General features: G+C 40.0%; 1 protein-coding gene and 1 long non-coding RNA gene across 41 annotated transcripts in view; one reads left to right on the forward strand and one right to left on the reverse strand.

Annotated features, from left to right (window-relative positions):
* Window positions 1-17,873, forward strand: part of ppip5k1b (diphosphoinositol pentakisphosphate kinase 1b) — a 53,668-nt gene that overhangs the window by 22,945 nt on the left and 12,850 nt on the right. For 8 of the 38 annotated variants that reach the window (XM_078948443.1, XM_078948447.1, XM_078948430.1 and 5 more), the window contains 10 exons: window positions 1,166-1,287; window positions 2,756-2,938; window positions 3,117-3,258; window positions 3,356-3,579; window positions 3,688-3,815; window positions 3,915-4,029; window positions 4,193-4,300; window positions 4,405-4,521; window positions 5,646-5,786; window positions 5,911-6,019. In XM_078948443.1, the coding sequence (XP_078804569.1) occupies window positions 1,166-1,287; window positions 2,756-2,938; window positions 3,117-3,258; window positions 3,356-3,579; window positions 3,688-3,815; window positions 3,915-4,029; window positions 4,193-4,300; window positions 4,405-4,521; window positions 5,646-5,786; window positions 5,911-6,019 (1,389 nt within the window). Of the gene's footprint in view, window positions 1-292; window positions 338-1,165; window positions 1,288-2,755; window positions 2,939-3,116; window positions 3,259-3,355; window positions 3,580-3,687; window positions 3,816-3,914; window positions 4,030-4,192; window positions 4,301-4,404; window positions 4,534-5,645; window positions 5,787-5,910; window positions 6,020-9,727; window positions 9,875-17,873 lie in introns of all 38 variants that reach the window. The other 30 variants (XM_020703807.3, XM_020703811.3, XM_020703809.3 and 27 more) reach the window with 7 other exon arrangements.
* LOC144992421 (uncharacterized) lies at window positions 11,518-17,033 on the reverse strand. Of its 3 annotated transcripts, XR_013656341.1 has the most exons (7): window positions 16,895-17,033; window positions 15,839-15,921; window positions 15,458-15,551; window positions 15,000-15,111; window positions 12,360-12,387; window positions 12,124-12,243; window positions 11,518-11,696 (listed from the first exon to the last, which is right to left on the reverse strand). It is a non-coding gene; the product is annotated as an uncharacterized LOC144992421 (long non-coding RNA). The 3 variants fall into 3 exon arrangements; XR_013656342.1 differs by lacking the exons at window positions 11,518-11,696; window positions 12,124-12,243 and having other exon boundaries at window positions 12,254-12,387; window positions 15,476-15,551; XR_013656340.1 differs by lacking the exons at window positions 11,518-11,696; window positions 12,124-12,243 and having other exon boundaries at window positions 12,254-12,387.

Here is a 17,873-nt window from a genome sequence, read left to right on the forward strand (position 1 = left end):
ATGAGAAGACAACATTCACTCTCCCTTCCTCCTGCTGAGGATTTAACCAACATCTCACTTATTCATGATCTCTTTCCCAGGCTCCCTTCCTAACGTTTTTTTTTTACATGCATGTTAGACGCCTCCCAAACTGCTTGAACTACTAGAAGAAGAACTAAAACTAAATGCTGCGACACAATCAACCTGTCCACTTGGTGCTTCTTTTTTTCTTCCTCATTCCAGCCCCTCTTTCTTGACCACCACTTTTATCCATTAACTCATCTCTTTTCTGTTGCGCTGTGTACACTACTAGCTGGTAATCGCCGGTCCCTTGGCTGTGAGTCCCCTATTGACTTTGGTAAGAGAAGGGTTTTCCTGGCTGTCACGGCCACGCCCATCCTTTCCTTACGAATGTTTGCTGCTCCACCCGCTAACTCTTTCTGATCTCTCCCGGTTGTGATTTGGGTTAATCACACTTGTCGGCTTGTCCTGTTCGTCTGCACCCAGATTGCTGTGGATGGTTTTTGTTGCGGTAAATGTGTTGTAAGTGATCCACTTAAGAAATTGTTTAGCTGACTTGCTCATGCACTCACAGGCAGGAAAAGTCTGCGCACCTTTCCAAAAGCAGATCATCTAACTGCAACTAATTTAGTTTGCTTTGCATCTGAAATCTTCAAGGTATTTCTTTCTTGAACCCCAACATTTATTGTCAACCTGAGATAAATGCATGAAGTATGAGTGTGATTTGATCTGTAGACTTCCTTTGCACTCAACGCTTTGCAGTAATTAATGTATTTGAGCTTGGAAAAAGCTTTAAAATCTGTCATAGAGTGCCAATCTAAAGTATTTGATCACATGTGCAAAAAGGCTTCCTAATTTTGTGTTTAGTCAACATGCCTTCACTTTCACTTCATAGTTTTTTACAACTTTAACCACACCATTCTAGTTCCTGTTTATATGAAATGAGCCAAATTAAAATGATAAACTGTTAGACTTTGATGCATTTGAACTGAAAGTGATGTATCTGCACATGCGCCATAGACTTGATGTTTAATGGAAAGCTTTGGTACGTTTGGGTGTAATCAACACATCTTGGAACCATTTCATCAAGTCACCCTTCTCATAGAAATCAGGGTGCAACCTGCCATGTTAATGGTCGTGCTCCCCTCTACATGTGGTCATCCAGGTGACTTCGCTGGCTTTCCTGGCTGTGGCCTCCTGCGTCTGCACAGCACCTACCGCCATGACCTGAAGATCTATGCGTCTGACGAAGGCAGGGTGCAGATGACCGCTGCAGCTTTTGCCAAGGTAACTGCCTGCATGTGAAATGCAAAATGACAAATGAAAGTCCAGCAGAAAGCAACATTAGCCACAGCAGCATGACCCCTTAGAGTCGTTCAATCATCTTAGTCTTATTTACTCTTGCAAATGGCATAAAGAATGACTACAATTTTACGTTTTTGTTGTTGTTTTTGATTTGCATTTCTCTAGAAAAGGTGCTTTCAGTACAAGTTACATTAATACTGGTGTTTATTAAAAGGGCTGTTTTGTCTGAGGAGTTATCCTAAAAAGCAAAATATAAGAAATGGACAGAACTAATTCACTTTAGCTGAATTAATCATTTAACTTTCATCTAAAAAATCTTTCCTTTAATATATGTAGCCCTCATTCAAAAACTGTTCTGAGAAGCAAACAATAGAAAGAACCTTACTCAGAGCTTTTAGGCTTTACCAAGAATTCATTAACTGGATATATTCCACTGCCTTAATTAAACATAACCTATTAAAATTCTAGATATTGTAACAATTTTTGAACATTATATAGCCAAAAATACGTTCTGTTACTTTTTTGTGTGTAATTATTTTGTTGTAATAGCTGAATATATTACATTTATTGTTATTTTAGTCCAAAATACGTTTAGGTAAAAAAAAAAAACATTTAGCAATTAGCAATTTAGCAAAGCAAATGCAGAGTGAGATTATCTGGAGCTGTCAAAATAAAGAGGGAGCTGTGTTTATTTAATCTTTTGCTTCTTTTGTTCTAAAGCAATAACAGGCTAAAGTAGAACAGTGACGACTGCTCAGTGTTTATCAAAGTAGGCTGATATTTATAAGATTTGGATTCTTAAGAGTTTAGGCTCAACAAAATTGCAACCTTGTTTGTTAATTCTTTTAACGCTATTTATTGTTACAAAACACTGAGACACAAGACAGCATATTCTAATTTTATGTAGGTATTCTTTCAAAGACAAGAATATAATGTATGAAGAAAACTACATTATATTTTAGGGTTTACGTTAGAGGTGTAGCTATTAATTAGCAAAGTCATGTGACCAAACAGTGTGCTGGAATGTTCTAAGAATATTCCCTTTGGATTATTTGAATGTGGAACAACAACAGTGGACTTAACTGTAGGAAACTAAAATGTGAATGAATTTGACATTCATTCTTGTTTACTTGCTTGTTTGTACACATATTTAATTTACACTTGATTACCTTGAAGAAATACAAGGAATGTGGAAAACTTCCCCTGCACTGTTCAGTACCAGCTTTTTATCTCTTGAGTCACACTAGTTGAAGTTTTGGCTATAGGTACTCTGGATCCATTTTTAGGTCATTGAATCGGATGAAACCGGATCATTAAAAATGAAAAAATATCGAAATGAATTAGATCAGCTACCACAAATTATGAAATGAATCAAATTGTTGTTAAAATGAATTGTTGCATCACTAGTTCTCGTGGTAACACCCCTGGAATTGTTCTGATTTCTGTGCAGGGCCTGCTGGCTTTAGAGGGTGAACTCACACCAATTCTTGTTCAAATGGTGAAAAGTGCCAACATGAACGGACTGCTGGACAGCGACAGTGACTCTCTGACTGACTGCCAGCAGAAGGTGAAGGCCAGGTTACATGAGATCATGCAGAAGGACCAAGAGTTTATGCAAGAAGACTATCATAAGGTATTTGAATAGTTACATTCTAAAGCCAGTTTGATAAGACAAATGCAGCAATTGGTTTAGTTTGAGTGGTTTAGCTTTGTCACAGACATCATTTAACTTATCCAAACAACTAAGGTTGTTGTGTTGAATTGCTATGTGCTGGAAGCTACAAGTGTTTGATGTGTTCACTGTCTTCCAGCTGGCACCAACAGGAAGTCCATCACTAGTGAACTCCATGAACATTATTGAGAATCCAGTCAAAACGTGTGATAAGGTGTACACACTCATCCAGAGCCTTACCTCACAGATACGGAAGAGACTAGAGGATCCCAAGTCTGCAGGTATGAAACAAATCTCTGCTTTGGGATCTTGGTCTCCATTGATGGACTGTGTTTTGGTTGATGTTAATAAGGCAGATGTTTCTGCGTTTTGCTTCAGACTTGCAGCTTTACCACAGTGAGACTTTGGAGCTGATGCTGCAACGCTGGTCGAAGCTGGAGAGAGACTTCCGCATGAAGAACGGCCGCTACGACATCAGCAAGATCCCAGACATCTATGACTGCATCAAATACGACTCGCAGCACAACGCCTCGCTCAGCTTGGAAGACACCATGGAGCTGTTCAGACTGTCCCGTGCTCTGGCTGACATAGTGATTCCTCAGGTTCAGATTGAATAATGTTCTTCTCTAGGGCTGTACCCCATGTACATGTTATATGGTAGTTGTAATGTCTTTTTACCCTTTTTTTATCCTTCGTATCATCTTTAACAGGAGTACGGCATCAGCAAAGCAGAGAAACTAGACATCGCTCAGGCTTACTGTGTTCCTCTGATGAAGAAAATCCAACTGGATCTGAAAAGGACCCATGAAGATGAGGCGGTCAACAAGCTGCACCCCCAGTAAGAACCACTAACTCACACACATCTCTGGGTTTTTGCTTTCTTTTTGGAAAGCTTATATCTGGTGTTACTAACCTTTTCTGGCTCCTTCTCCTTCAGGTATTCCCGAGGAGTAATGTCTCCTGGACGCCATGTTCGCACACGCCTGTACTTCACAAGTGAAAGCCACGTCCACTCTTTGCTCAACATGTTTCGTTATGGAGGACTTCTGAATGTATGCAGTGTTTTTTTTTTCCCTTCATGATATTGCAGCTCATGATTTCACCAGAAACTCTTTCCAACCTTGGTCACGGTGTGCTCACACGCCTCCCTGCTCATCTTTGTTTTGTCGCTTCTCTGCTTCAGGGGTGTTTGGATTTATGTTTTAAATGTTGCAGGAGGAGAACGACCAGCAATGGAAACAGGCGATGGAGTACCTGAGTGCTGTGAATGAACTCAACTACATGACTCAGATCGTCATCATGCTGTACGAGGACAACAACAAGGTTTGCTTCTTGAGTTTGTGTCCGGAGTTCCATTCACACGGCCAGCCACTTAATTCATGGGCTCTGTTCTGTGTTTTTGTGTGTGTTTTCTGCATGATGAGCAGGACTTGACCTCAGATGAGCGCTTTCACGTGGAGTTTCACTTCAGCCCAGGTGTTAAAGGCTGTGACGATGAGGAGAACGTACCTCTGGGCTTTGGTTTCCGCCCAGCCTCTTCTGAGGTGTGTGAGGATGTAAGTTAGATATAATGTATGAAAACACAGCTTGTGGGTAGTTTGTAGCTTGGACATTTTTGCAGGAATACTTGCCAAATTTTATTTCCTGCAAGACTAAAGCCAAGTTCACGCCACCCTCGGCAATGCACTTTCAGGTGACCACTTTTAATGAAAAGTCTATGTAACCACGCTTAAATGCCCGTTTCAGGGTTCCACGCTTAAAAACTCTCGCGTTCACATGTCGCTACCCAAGTTTCTACAACTGTTTTTGGGCTCTAAGGACAAAACGTGTGGACATTGAATGTGTGTTGCAAGTTAAATCAGGTCAAACTTTAACCAGTCAGGGACTTGGATTTGGTAGTGATGTATGAATGGCGCTTCCATTAATTCAGTGAAGTACCAGCCGTTAGAAAATTGATCACGAAGAAGAAATTATTAAATGCGATTTTGTCCGGCTGGAATTCTATGAAACCAAAGCTCTCAGATATTGGAATATAGCTGTAAAGAAAAGCCTGGAGCAAGATTTGTACTGCTATGACATTTCCCACCAAGCCTCCTCCAACTGTAGGACATGCGTTAGTAAACAGGGGAAAAGAAGACGACGCCCTTACCAGCCCCCCCAGTGTGGGCTCCGTAGGTGTAGCGTATTCTTGAACATGCGTCACATGCCCGCTGTGAACGTAGCATTCAAGGCTCTATCATAAGTCATGTCAATATTTTGTTAATAAAAATATAGTTTTGTATGATTTCCATTCTGTTCATGTTTAGGGTAAAAAAAAAAAAAATTATAGAATCCAAATCAAACGTAGAAGGACGTTATGTTTGAGAACGGTGGAAGGAAGTTGATTTTGTGCTGAAAGTGTTGCGTTGTGGGTGGTAATGTATTCAGAGCATGGACATGGGGCATTATTGTTCTCCATAGATTTCTACCTCCCCTTAAAAATGCAACGATTACAAAATGAATCTACTATATGAGACTATATTTAATGATGTTGGCATTTAAGATTCTTTTGATAAAGTTCTGGTTTTATTTAGCTGAAAGTCTAGGTTAGTCCCTGCTATTTTCTTTTTTTTTTTTCTTGAATGGAAAAAAACATTACTTTCTTTTCTTGCTGATTTCTTCAATCAAGAATGAAGACAAGAAGACAAATCAGGGCAGTCTGGAGTGTCTCTCAGAAGACCAGACTGATCGGGCACTTCTAGTCTCAGATCCAATAAATATTCAGCGGAAGTCTCCAGTTATCCGCAACAGGAAGACCGGATCCATGGAGGTAGCACACTTTAACACATTTAAAAGATGCTTCTTCACATGTTTAGTTCTCGTTACTTGTCTAGTTACTGACTTGAGTGGGAGGCATGCCAGTTTAAAGGTCTTGTCTCCACGACTCCTGTCAGGTTCTCTCTGAGACAACCCCAAACCACTCCTCCAAAGGCGGCACATCCCAACGATTCCTTCAGTCCTGCTCCCGTCAGTCTCCTGAAATCAAACCAACTGGAGGTTTAGGTGGGCATCTCATATTTGTTAAGTGTATCCCTAAATGTTTGTGCCTACAGCGACTCTCGTGGCACTCCTATTTCTAGCTGTCATCCCTGACATCCCTCATCATCTCAAACAGCATTTTTCTTTTCCTCATCCTCCCAGCTATTAATGTCTCCTAGTTAGTTGCTTCATTCTGCAGCCGGATATTTCTCCATTGCTTCCGTCAGCTTCCCCTCTTTCTGTTTTCTGATGGTCGCATAGCTTCCAGCACAGCTAACAGCAGCCAAACAGGATCAGACTGCAAACTATGCAGCATGAGGTCAGGAGGGAGGAGCTGTGTTCACAGTGGCTTTGATATTCCCTCTGGGTGAAAGGCAGCGCGCTGGAGATTTGTCTCTCAAATTTCTCATTGAATGTCAGGGCCTGAAATTCAATCATAGGGTTCAGTGGTCCCAGTGGTATTCTCAGTCTGAGGTGCAAATAACATTAAATTAGTCAAGCATATAAGATTAGGGACTGGGCAATAACTTCTGGAGAAAGTTCACCCAAAACAAACCTGAACTTCATAAACTCATTTATTATTTATTAAGCTTCTGTGTTTCACACAAATATAGAAGCAAAGGTATTTTTGCTTCCAGGACTTTATGCTTTCATGTAGCTTTCAGAAGAACCTCAATTTGCATTGTGGGAGACAGCCGGGTAATCGTTAATGGCACTCTTGGTAGGCAAGCCACCTTTAGCTGTAAGGCCCCTTTCAAAAAAAAAAGAAGTCTCCTGTTGCAGTTGGTTTAAAAAAAACAGTTTTAATGCTAATCCAGTGTTTATGCCAGACTTTAGAAAAGAAAAAAACTTTATTGATACCAGAAAGGGGAGGTTAGCTAATAATTATTTTAATTACTTATTTTTGTTTACCTGTTTATGGAAAAAATAATGCAAGTGTTTAGTGTTTACTCGTTTAGTTCATCATTATATTCATTTGAAATGAGGGGAAAAAATAGATTCCCACAAATGCCTGTTCACCAGTTCAGATGTGATTTTATGTTATTTTATATTTAAAACCACCAATAAATTAGATGAAAAATCAAGTTCTGTTCACTTCAATGAGTCCTGATGTTCGACAGTAACAAAGTCTTAACATGTTTTCGCTCTTAATCCCTCTCCTGGCAGTGTTCGTGTGCAGCTCCCAGGGAAATGTAACCTTTAATAACCTGCTAAGACGATGGCGCCAAGCATGAAAGACTGCTTTCTAAATCAAGACACGTGAAAAAAACAATGAAATTCAGAATGTGAGAACAGAGTGGAAACAATGCATGTCATGTGGCAGCCACTAAGCTGCTTCTTTCTCCACATGTGACACTCTGTTGCCAACTTCAACATCTTCTGTCTTTCTTTCAGTGATCCCTAACAGTTTGAGGCTGGTTTAAATCTGCGTCCAGCATCTTTATGATGCTTCTCTGCATTTCTAAACAAAGCCTGGCTTTTGTCAGACAGTGAGTTTAAAGTCCCCCCCCCCTTTACCTCTAACCCTGGTCATCTCACTACTACAGATGGAATTTATCTAATTCTTAGAATAAAAACTAAATACAGGACCAAGAACAAACATTTCATCTTGAAAGGCAAACCATCATAACAGAATAGATAACAATGATAGACTTAATATCTGCACACTTCACTACTGCACCACATTGATGCTTATTTAGCTTCATGAGATAGGACGAAACTGGTATATTAGCGCAACATATGATCAATTATTCAGATAACCATAGCATCAAGAACATGCTAACATATGACGGAGTATTAGGGCCACCAAAAAAAAAAAAATTAGAGCCACCAAAAAAAAAAAAAAAGTAAAATTACGAGATTTTATCTCGTAAATTTAGGAGATAAAAACTCGTAAATTTACGACTTTTTATCTCATAAATTTACGACTTAAAATCTCATAAATTTACGAGAAAAAAGTCGTAGATTAAGGAAAAAACACCGAAGTTGTCCGTTTATCGGAACCTAGCTTGAAGATGAAGTATGTGGAGCCTTTTGTGAAGCTTCATTTCCGGATTATTATAGGTTTAAAACAAAGAGATTCTGAACCTTTTGGCGACTCAAAATCAGATTATTTTCCGTGTAGCAGTCTTTCCGGGGTTCAGTGTCAGTAAAGCGGAGTTTAATATGTAAAATAAGGAGCTCAGAGACACGTTTGGGTGTAGAGGATCGCTGCAGCCTTTATTCTCCTTTTCATTCACATATCCTGAAGTTCATTTGTCACATTACGTCATGAACCTGTCATCCCAACACCAATGCGGAAGTAAACAGTGTTACAAACGCCCCCTCCTGCAGATGAAATGTCCCGTTTCAGCATAAAACAATATAGAGGAATGAAAATAGTGTTTTATATTAGCTTTGGGACGTTGAAAATGCCAAAAAAGTGCTCCTCCTTTTGTGTGACGGAAGCGTCACACAGACGTAGAGTCTTGTCTTTGGTGGAGGAAGAAAGGATTCAAGCGAACAACTGCAGGGACACCGACGACGGCTTCATCGGGCTGCAGAGATCATGCAAACCAACCATCAATAAATAAAACTTTAATGAATCGTAAATCAAACAAATGACCTTCCAGACATTTGGAACGTTATCAATAAACATTCAGCTCACCTGTTCAACAAAGTTTACTCGGTCTGCTCTGCTGCTGCACGGCGTTCACCTGCTGCTCTGGATGCTCACTTCCACTGTAATCTCCTAAAATTACGAGTTTTTTTCTCCTAAATTTACGAGTTTTTATCTCCTAAATTTACGAGATAAAATCTCGTAATTTTACTTTTTTTTTTGGTGGCTCTAAATTTTTTTTTTTTTTTTGGTGGCCCTAATACTCCGTCGTACCCTTGTTCCTTGTGTGGTCATAAACCACTTTATGCATCCCCTACAAAAGAGAAAACCATTTAGATGAAAACTGTGTTTTGTTGGCGTTTTTAACATGTCCTTTTGGCATTTATCTGATAAATATAGAGAAAATTGAACTTGAGATGGCATCCTTTTACTCAAATCGTTGTGTATTAGGAGCAGACCGAAAAATGCACTTTGAAAAAGAGCTTATTTGTGACAGAAATAATGCAGTGCGGGCCACAAGGTCCCTGCTCCGAGCTCTTAACTATGGAATTCAGCTTTAATGCCAGTTTGTAGAAGTTAGAGCTAAAATGGTAGTTTTGTTTATAAATTAAAATAAGTAAGCCTGTTATTTGATCTACATCTGGTGTGAAAGTGATGACTTATCCAGTGTTCATCAGCTGCAAAATTGAGGAAGAAGCCATCAACAAAGGCAGAAAGTAAATCTTGCAGCTTCATCATTCTGCAGCCAGCGTTGCAGATGCCTCCTCATCATCCCCCTCAAAACACTTGTGTTTAGTTTTTTTTTGGACTCTTCAGATCATCCTCTGTTTTTTTTACTTCACTCCCTGAAGAATTACTTCATTGCAAGCATGCACAGTTCATGTCACGGCTGTGAAAACCTTCCAGCCTCCGTCAAAAAATGCCATGCGGAGTCAGGTCATCAAAGATTTTCTATGAATTTTTATTTCCATTTTAACATAGTTTACACTTAAGAGGAAGGCCTCCAAAGTAGCTGCAGGGTTTTCACACATCCTCTGGGTTGGGAACAATAAAGCTTGGTGTGTGTTCATAAAAATACTCACAATTGCACTCCCCCCACCCCTGCACTTCCCCCCTGGCTCCTCCTCACACAGGCTCGCTCTGTTCTGGCCTCTTCAGTGCCTCCGCCCTGGGGGTGTCGTGTAGTGCCCCCAACCTGCAGGACTACGTCCGCAGTCACAACCACCTCCGCAAACCACCTCTGTCCCCCGGCAGTCTGCCATGCAAGATTGGCGTGTTTGGTATGTTCACCGTGGTGCCGTGGGGCGGGCGATCTCATCTCAACCCTTTTTTCTTTTTGAAAAAAACCTGACGACGCATTTTTCTTGCCTCAAATCAGCATCTTTTTTCTCCTTTTTTCTGAAAAGATTGAAGGCTTTGAGAAAATCTTTATTCTTTTGTCTCTTCAAGCAAAAGTTCCCCAGTCTTTGGTTCTTTTTTTTATAGAACAACCCTATGGAGTTAATTCAGTCTCAATAATCAGAAATGCACACAACCTGTTTTACAAATGCACACGCTCCGATTCACAAATGTCATTTTATGCAAACGTGAAAAATAAATTCGGAAATACACACCCTGTGTTTCACAAACACACAGATTGTGTTTCACAAATGCACACTAAATGTTTTACAAATGCACAATAAGTGTTTCTCACAAATGTGCACACTGTGTTTCACAAAAAACATTTTAGAAATTCACAATAAATGTATCAGAAATACACAGTAAGTGCTTCACAAACATGATTTTTAGGTACACATGTGATGTGAACTCACAGATCATTCGAACTGCAGACTGTGCATTCAAAATCCCGTTCTCGTTTGTGAATCTCCCCGTGTGTGTGAGAGATTTTTCTACGGTGAATATTGAGACTCATCTGACGGAGCGGGTCGACTAATCTCACCATTGGCTAGTGAATCTGTCAATCAAACTCATCGGCAAAGCAGGCGGGTTCGCTTTTAACCAATCGAATGGCCCCTTACACTTTCTCTACGCTTTCTGCAGGTGGCAAAAGCCCCGCCCATATTTGATTCTGTACCAGTCGGTCGTTAGCGTGTTAGCTTTAGCATGGCTTGTCGGTTTATTGCCTTCGGTTGTCAAAAATTACTGGCTTGTGCAACTTTTCAGTGGACCTGGAAGCAAGGCAACAGTGGTTGAATGCAGTTGACATTGAATCCATCGAACTCTGTACTGGTCATGAGATTTAAAATGAACGTTTCACTCGGGATTGTTTGTACGTTATATTCTCTTAGCTTTCATGCTAGCGTCATTTCAACACTCAGACACGGTTTTGATCATATGAAGGTGGAGGAGAAAAATCTTCAACTTCCACAGAAGGTTTTGTGGAGAAACTGGCATCACTTTGCTCCGTACCACGCAGTGGGACTACATTACCTCAAGTTCATCTCACTGTCAATCACAGATACCCAATACACCTGCTCAGCCCGAAGTCACTTGGCTTGACCTTAATTTTATTTTTTTAATAACTCAAATGTCATTGATTTTATATTGTAACCATATACATATACACCTCTTGGCCAGGTCACCCTTGCAAAAAAGATCCTCATCTTTCTGGGTTTTTTAGCTGGTTAAATACTACACAACAAAAGATGGTCATAGAACAACAAAGTGCAAACATTCACCCTTTATTGCAGAGTAAAATTCAGAGAAAACATGGACAGATTAAAACATCAAAATTTAAGCAAATGTGGGATCTCTACTGATTTGAATTTTATTTAAACTGGAACTAATTTTCATAACATCCTTACATACAATGAAGTCCCTTGAACAATACAGCAGTATTGATTTGAACTCTGTCTTGCTCCCCTCAGTCTCTCTTCTTCTGTATGTAATTATGTCGCCTAAATTAAGTTCTAAACACACTGGACAGTAAAGATATAGGTCCACTCCCAAACGGTCTGAATTCCACAATGGGTTGATGTCGTCTTGCAGTTCCAACATTTGTGGACCCAAAAGAGGACTGTCCCATTCCAGGACATTGATCCCAGGATGACGTTCAGCCATGGATCCACTCTCCTCCCATTCAATCTCTGGAACCAGCATACCCTGACAAAAAAAAAAAAAAAAAGATACTGTTTATGAACAGCACTGTTTTTTTGTGTTTTAGATTATGTAGGAACAGAGACCGACTAATAATAACTTATATTGTTGCTGGCAGGCAGACCTCATATCTCCATAACTGTTTATAATTTTCAAATAAGTGATTCTTAAAGTAGTGACATTAGTACATCTGATGGCTCATAAGGCCATGCATTGTGATGCATTTTGAACTTGCAGATGTGCTATTCTTCCTACAAACAAACAACTTAGGGAAATTGTTTGCACCACACAACAATAATCCTTTTCATTCATTTTCGATGAAAATTCACTGTAGTCATTATGATTTCATGATACTCTTCTTGATACTTTCCACTTTGGTCAAACTGCACACAAATCAGTTGTCCAGTACAGTGAGATTAAATAAAGCATTTACCCGGGGATCAGAAACAGGGTTCTGGGTCAAGCCCAACTTCCACAGCTGATTTGGTGTCATGCTTTGCTCCGTCCTGATTGGATGGCTGTCCCACGCGTCACTAAAGACATCCAAACTGGCCTGAATGCGTGGTAGAAAAATGTAATGGCATCAGAATACGTGATGTGACTGATATTGAGCAAGTCTTGGTCCTCAGGAGAGTGCAGGATGTTGTAATATAAACCAGTAACACTCACGAAGACATCACACCAGAGGAGCTCAATCCTGTATTTGGAAAAAAGCAAAAAGAAATATTATATTATTGTCAGATTTATTTTTAATACATCATTCACTTTTATGTATCAGGGCTCCAAACTAACTTTTTTCACTAGGAGCATAGTGGCCCCTAACTGAAAATTTTAGGGGCACAACCAGAAAATTTAGGGGCGCATACCGTAAATCAACATTCTAACCAAATTACTAATTTCCACTGTATTACAAATAAATACTTTAATAATAGATGCAGAAATTACAATGTGCTGTTTCTAATTCAGTGTCACATTTTATTCTGCACTTTTGAAGATGCAACATGAAGGTAAACTGACAGCACCATTGCTGTCACGACAGTACAACTAAGTAAAAATAGTAAAAAAAAAACATACATTTAGAATAAAAAAAAGTTTTTAGTAAAAAGTGATTACCGTAGTAACCTTTCGTAATTTCACAGTTTCAAACAATACTTAAATGTATGTAAATATTAGAGGATGGAAATTCATGTTGGTGACACCAAATAGGTTCAGCCAAGATGCACAATAAGCGTGTTTGAGATCACCCAGATGGACGCAACGCTGCACAGATCACCTGGTGTGAGATGTATATTTTTGTTTTTGCTCCAACATCACCTGTCAATCAAAACAAAAATATCACGAGAAAGGGGTGAGAGCAAGACACCAATCAGAGCGAACGCAGCTGGAAATTTAGTATTGAACTGACTAAAAGCTGCCCTACAGACTAGGGTTGGGCGATGTCCCCTAATTTGGCCATTGAAGATGTTTGCTGTCAACCATCGGGATGGACGATGACATCGTCGGGGGGGGGGGGGGGGGGGGGGGTATTTTTACATTTTTCGTTCTTATATAACTGCTATTCGTTATTTTGCTTTTTTCATTTTATTTCCCAACTAATGACTAATCCACGATGATCCAGTATAAACTGAGGGAAGTGACTTTAACAAAAAAAGTAACAAGCAAAATAGAAAAGAAGTGGTCCGCTCCTGCACTTAACTAGCGAAGTGGACCCGCAGCTCTAGGGGTACGAGCTACCAAACTCAGAACCGGGTCTAAACGTGTGTCTGACTGAGCTGTGCACAGTTCGGATCGTCAGCAGACACACAGCGGTTTGAGCTTCAAAGCAGAAATTTCGCTCAGTCCTTAGTCCGTGTTTCCAGTCGTGTCCCGACTAAATAAAGGCTGATGTTATTCACAGGATGCAGCGCCACCCAAAGCTAATGTTGTTAGCCCGTGTTAGCATACTGCTAATCCTGGCTTCGTTCAGAAAAAGCACTGACCACACGGATTAAAATTTAAATGATGAGCGAACAGGTGTTTCATAATAACCGTAACATTATTAAAAGCACGTTTAGAAGATCATCTCGTATTTTACCGAGCTGACATGTCAATATATATAGCTGCTCGCCGCTGTTATCGTTTTGTATTGAATTGTTACCTTCAATAAAGTTTGGAAAAAAAGCCGCTCGGCGGAAGTTGTATCCTCTTCCGGTTTTCAAACTGCGCATGTGCGAATACTGCGCGTGTGCGAATGATTTATTCCGACCGAAAGTGTGACCTTAGTGAACGTTTTTATATTCTGAAAACATTTTTCTGGGCCCATGTACACGGTTGGATTCTAATCCGACCATTGATCCCATCAAGATATTTTGTACATGTATCCGCGGCTTATGATGTCGACGCGCAACGTGGCGGGGGCGTGGCATCACGATGGTGGTCTCTCCATCGGGATGTCAGTCACCCATCACGATGGACGATGATATCGTCCATCGGCACAACCCTACTACAGACTACAAAACAATGCATTATGGGACATGCGTCCTGATGGGTTTTTTGTAGTTCACTGATCAATTAAAATAATTTAAAATACCAACTGATTAAAAAAAGGCTACATCCATTACAAAACATTAAAATAATTATAAAAGATGTAATATCACAGCTCATCCTTAGGGGGAGAGGCATATTAAAACGAAATTGAATGTTAAGGACAACTCCTAATTCCTGGTCTCTTTCAGTCTCGCTGCAGCTTCGATTTCATGCGAGTTTGAGACCCCTGCTGTACACTCCGTCACTGGTACACTAGCTGCAGGTCGGAAGAACGAATCAATAGTTCGCTTGCTCATAGCTCAGACGCACATATCAGGTTGTGATGATATTTGTCTCCGTTTCCTTCCCACGGATGTTTACGCACGCTCGATTATCTCTAGGCCCCGCCCCTCCACATATTTTGGCCACTTGCAGTGACTTTCCCTATTCTTCTCACACGCATTGGCCGCCTCAGGCATCACTCAATGAAACGCGAGTGTGTGCTCGCGTGTGCTCCAGTCTCATGAGTATTCGCGCCAGTGTGTGTGTCTGCCTGCGTGCGTGTGCGCTCGCGTCTCATTGATGATTTCATCTCTCATTTCATCGATCATTGACTTGCTCCTTTCATGTTTAATGTATAAAAAATACGGAGGGTGGAGGAGGCCAATTTACTGGTAGCACATGTGCGACTGGGTGTAAAATTCAGTCGCACACTCTCAAATTTTGGACGCAAAATGCGACCAAATGGACGCAGTCTGGAGCCCTGTGTATATATTAAAGCTTCTAAAACTAGGTTCAACTCACCGTTGATTGTGTGTACACTTTTCCCACAATGAAGCCGTTTGTGTCAGTTGTACGTACTGTGAGCATTAACTCGGCTATGCCCACATGTTCTCCTCCGTGATCTCCTCTCACCCTGACAATAACATGAAAATCATGTCTCAAACACATAATTACAAATGCATCGCCAATACGGTACACATCAGTTTAAAATGTAATGTTCTTATGTATGATGCCAATAAGTAGAATTTCTAGGTTAAAAAAATGGCAGGATTGGGTTACATGTATCACTGGGAAAAAATGAGGTGAGAGAGACTGTTAAGGGGGGGGGGTAAAATGTTATTCATGAGGGGAAAGTTTTAGAGTTGCCTTTGTTTATGGAGAGGAGTCTAAAAAAAGTAATTTTATTTTTGTACAAATAACCAAGTACTTATACTGCCTGATATGTGAATAAAATATTTCTTTATGAATGACATTAATACCTCAGAGGAAAGCCTTACACGTTCACAGCGTCACTGAAGAAGGCCAAATGGGTGTCTGCACAGTTGTTCTCTGCTATCTTCTCAGGTACAAGATCTATGGAATACAAGTACAAATACTTTCAACTGACAGATGTTTACGGCGGCAAAAATGCTAAATTCCCAATTGATAGGTAAAACAGTAATACAATAGGATGATAAAATATGAAATAGAATAGAATAGAAGGGTATTTAATAATCCCTGAGGAAATTTTTTTAAAATGGCCATCTTAAAAAAACACATAAACACACATGCATTACAAATAGAAATATCACAAAATAAAAAGATTGATAAAAAAAAGATAAAGAATTGGAAAATCAGTGGGTAAAATTAAAAGAAATTACTTGTAAGATGCCCTGCCAGAGAGTCGTATTGCCTGATGGCACGAGGAACAAAAGATTGTCACGCTGTCACGCTTCAGTAATTCCTAGAGAATAAATAAAAACACAACAAACATGGATTAGATCATTTAGCTGTCTGATCTTAAATTACATAATGTTCAAATATATGAAAGGGGAATTTTTTTAAAACACTCTTGCTATGATTACTTGAGCTTGTAGTAAAGAACACCTTTAAAAAAAATCAGAGACAAGACACTGATCACAGGAAGCCTGTGTGTAATACTTACAGTAACTTCTACTCTAATCACTGTTGACAGCTGATTTCTCCCATCCACCCTTTCTGTGACTACTTATCGACTACAAAACAGCCTAAAAACATCATAATGTTTGGGATTCTTGTCATTACGTCATTGGAAGTAAAGATACGGGGATTTTAGTGGCTGTCACTCTGACACAATCTCACAGGGCTTTTCAGCACAATACGGGTTCTAACGTTAGAAACTTAATGAGGCTTCTTTCATTCAACAGTGGATTCATGTATGTTATATTTAAAAAATGCCGTTTTCATGAATGTCATATTAATTAACTTTGTTGCACAGTCCACCCCGTCTTAAAGTCTGGATTGTGAAAATGCTGTGTCTAACTTTAACCCGGATCGCGTTTACATAAAGGCAGCACACGGAACAGCTAGCTAGTTAGCATAGCATCAGTGTTTAAACAATACTTAATACTTAATCAATACTTTTTATTAAACTTTCTTTGCTGCTGTAAATCCGGCATGCTTTTCCCCTTAGTTCCTTATGAATCATGTTAAGAACCTACAGATCATTGGCTACAGGCGCTAGCTTGAATCGACACTCACAGGCAGCCACAACTTGCACAGGCTAAGCAAAACAAAGCTAAGCTAATTTGCGGTGGGGGTACTCTGCAAACGACTCGGCTGAAGTGCTCATAAAGCATTCACACATGTCACTTGGCTAAGGAGACCGCTTCAACTTAGTATTCAATAACATTACAGGACGTACAACGAGGGAATTATCAAATAAATGCATTACTTACGGGCTGAGACTGATCCCGTTCAGAAGACCTCTCCGCCATGTTTGCCGCCCGCGTCCTCCCAACTGCTGTGCTGAACAGCTCCCTCCCTCGTCACTTTGAAAGTGAGGAGTGTAAGGGGCCATTCGATTGGTTAAAAGCGAACCCGCCTGCTTTGCCGATGAGTTTGATTGACAGATTCACTAGCCAATGGTGAGATTAGTCGACCCGCTCCGTCAGATGAGTCTCAATATTCACCGTAGAAAAATCTCTCACACACACGGGGAGATTCACAAACGAGAACGGGATTTTGAATGCACAGTCTGCAATTCGAATGATCTGTGAGTTCACACCACATGTGTACCTAAAAATCATGTTTGTGAAGCACTTACTGTGCATTTCTGATACATTTATTGTGAATTTCTAAAATGTTTTTGTGAAACACAGTGTGCACATTTGTGAGAAACACTTATTGTGCATTTGTAAAACATTTAGTGTGCATGTGTGAAACACAATCTGTGTGTTTGTGAAACACAGGGTGTGTATTTCCGAATTTATTTTTCACGTTTGCATAAAATGACATTTGTGAATCGGAGCGTGTGCATTTGTAAAACCGGTTGTGTGCATTTCTGATTATTGAGACTGAATTAACTCCATACAACCCTGGGGTTTCAAAGTGTTTCATCACTTCTTTAAGTGATTCACTCCACCTCTGGTGATGATGGTGCTGGGTTCGAGTGACAGCCTGTCCAGAAACCTGCAGTTCTTGATGCTCTGCAATAATCCAACTGATTCATTTCCTCATCAGCACAATTGCATCTGTTTGCTTAGGACTGGGACATGTCTGTCTGTGCATGGTGTGGTTGTTTGTGCACTATGTCGCTGTAGAAAATCCTAAAATCTATACTGAAATATTTCTTGTGATTCAAAGCAATAAAACTCATTTTGAACTTCTTTAAATTTACCACAGTTTGCAATAATCCATTCTGTCATTTTAAAGCTG

This window comes from Oryzias latipes, chromosome 6 (assembly GCF_053564925.1).
Source record: "Oryzias latipes strain Hd-rR chromosome 6, Olatipes_Hd-rR_3.1".
Classification (NCBI taxonomy): Eukaryota; Metazoa; Chordata; class Actinopteri; order Beloniformes; family Adrianichthyidae; genus Oryzias; species Oryzias latipes.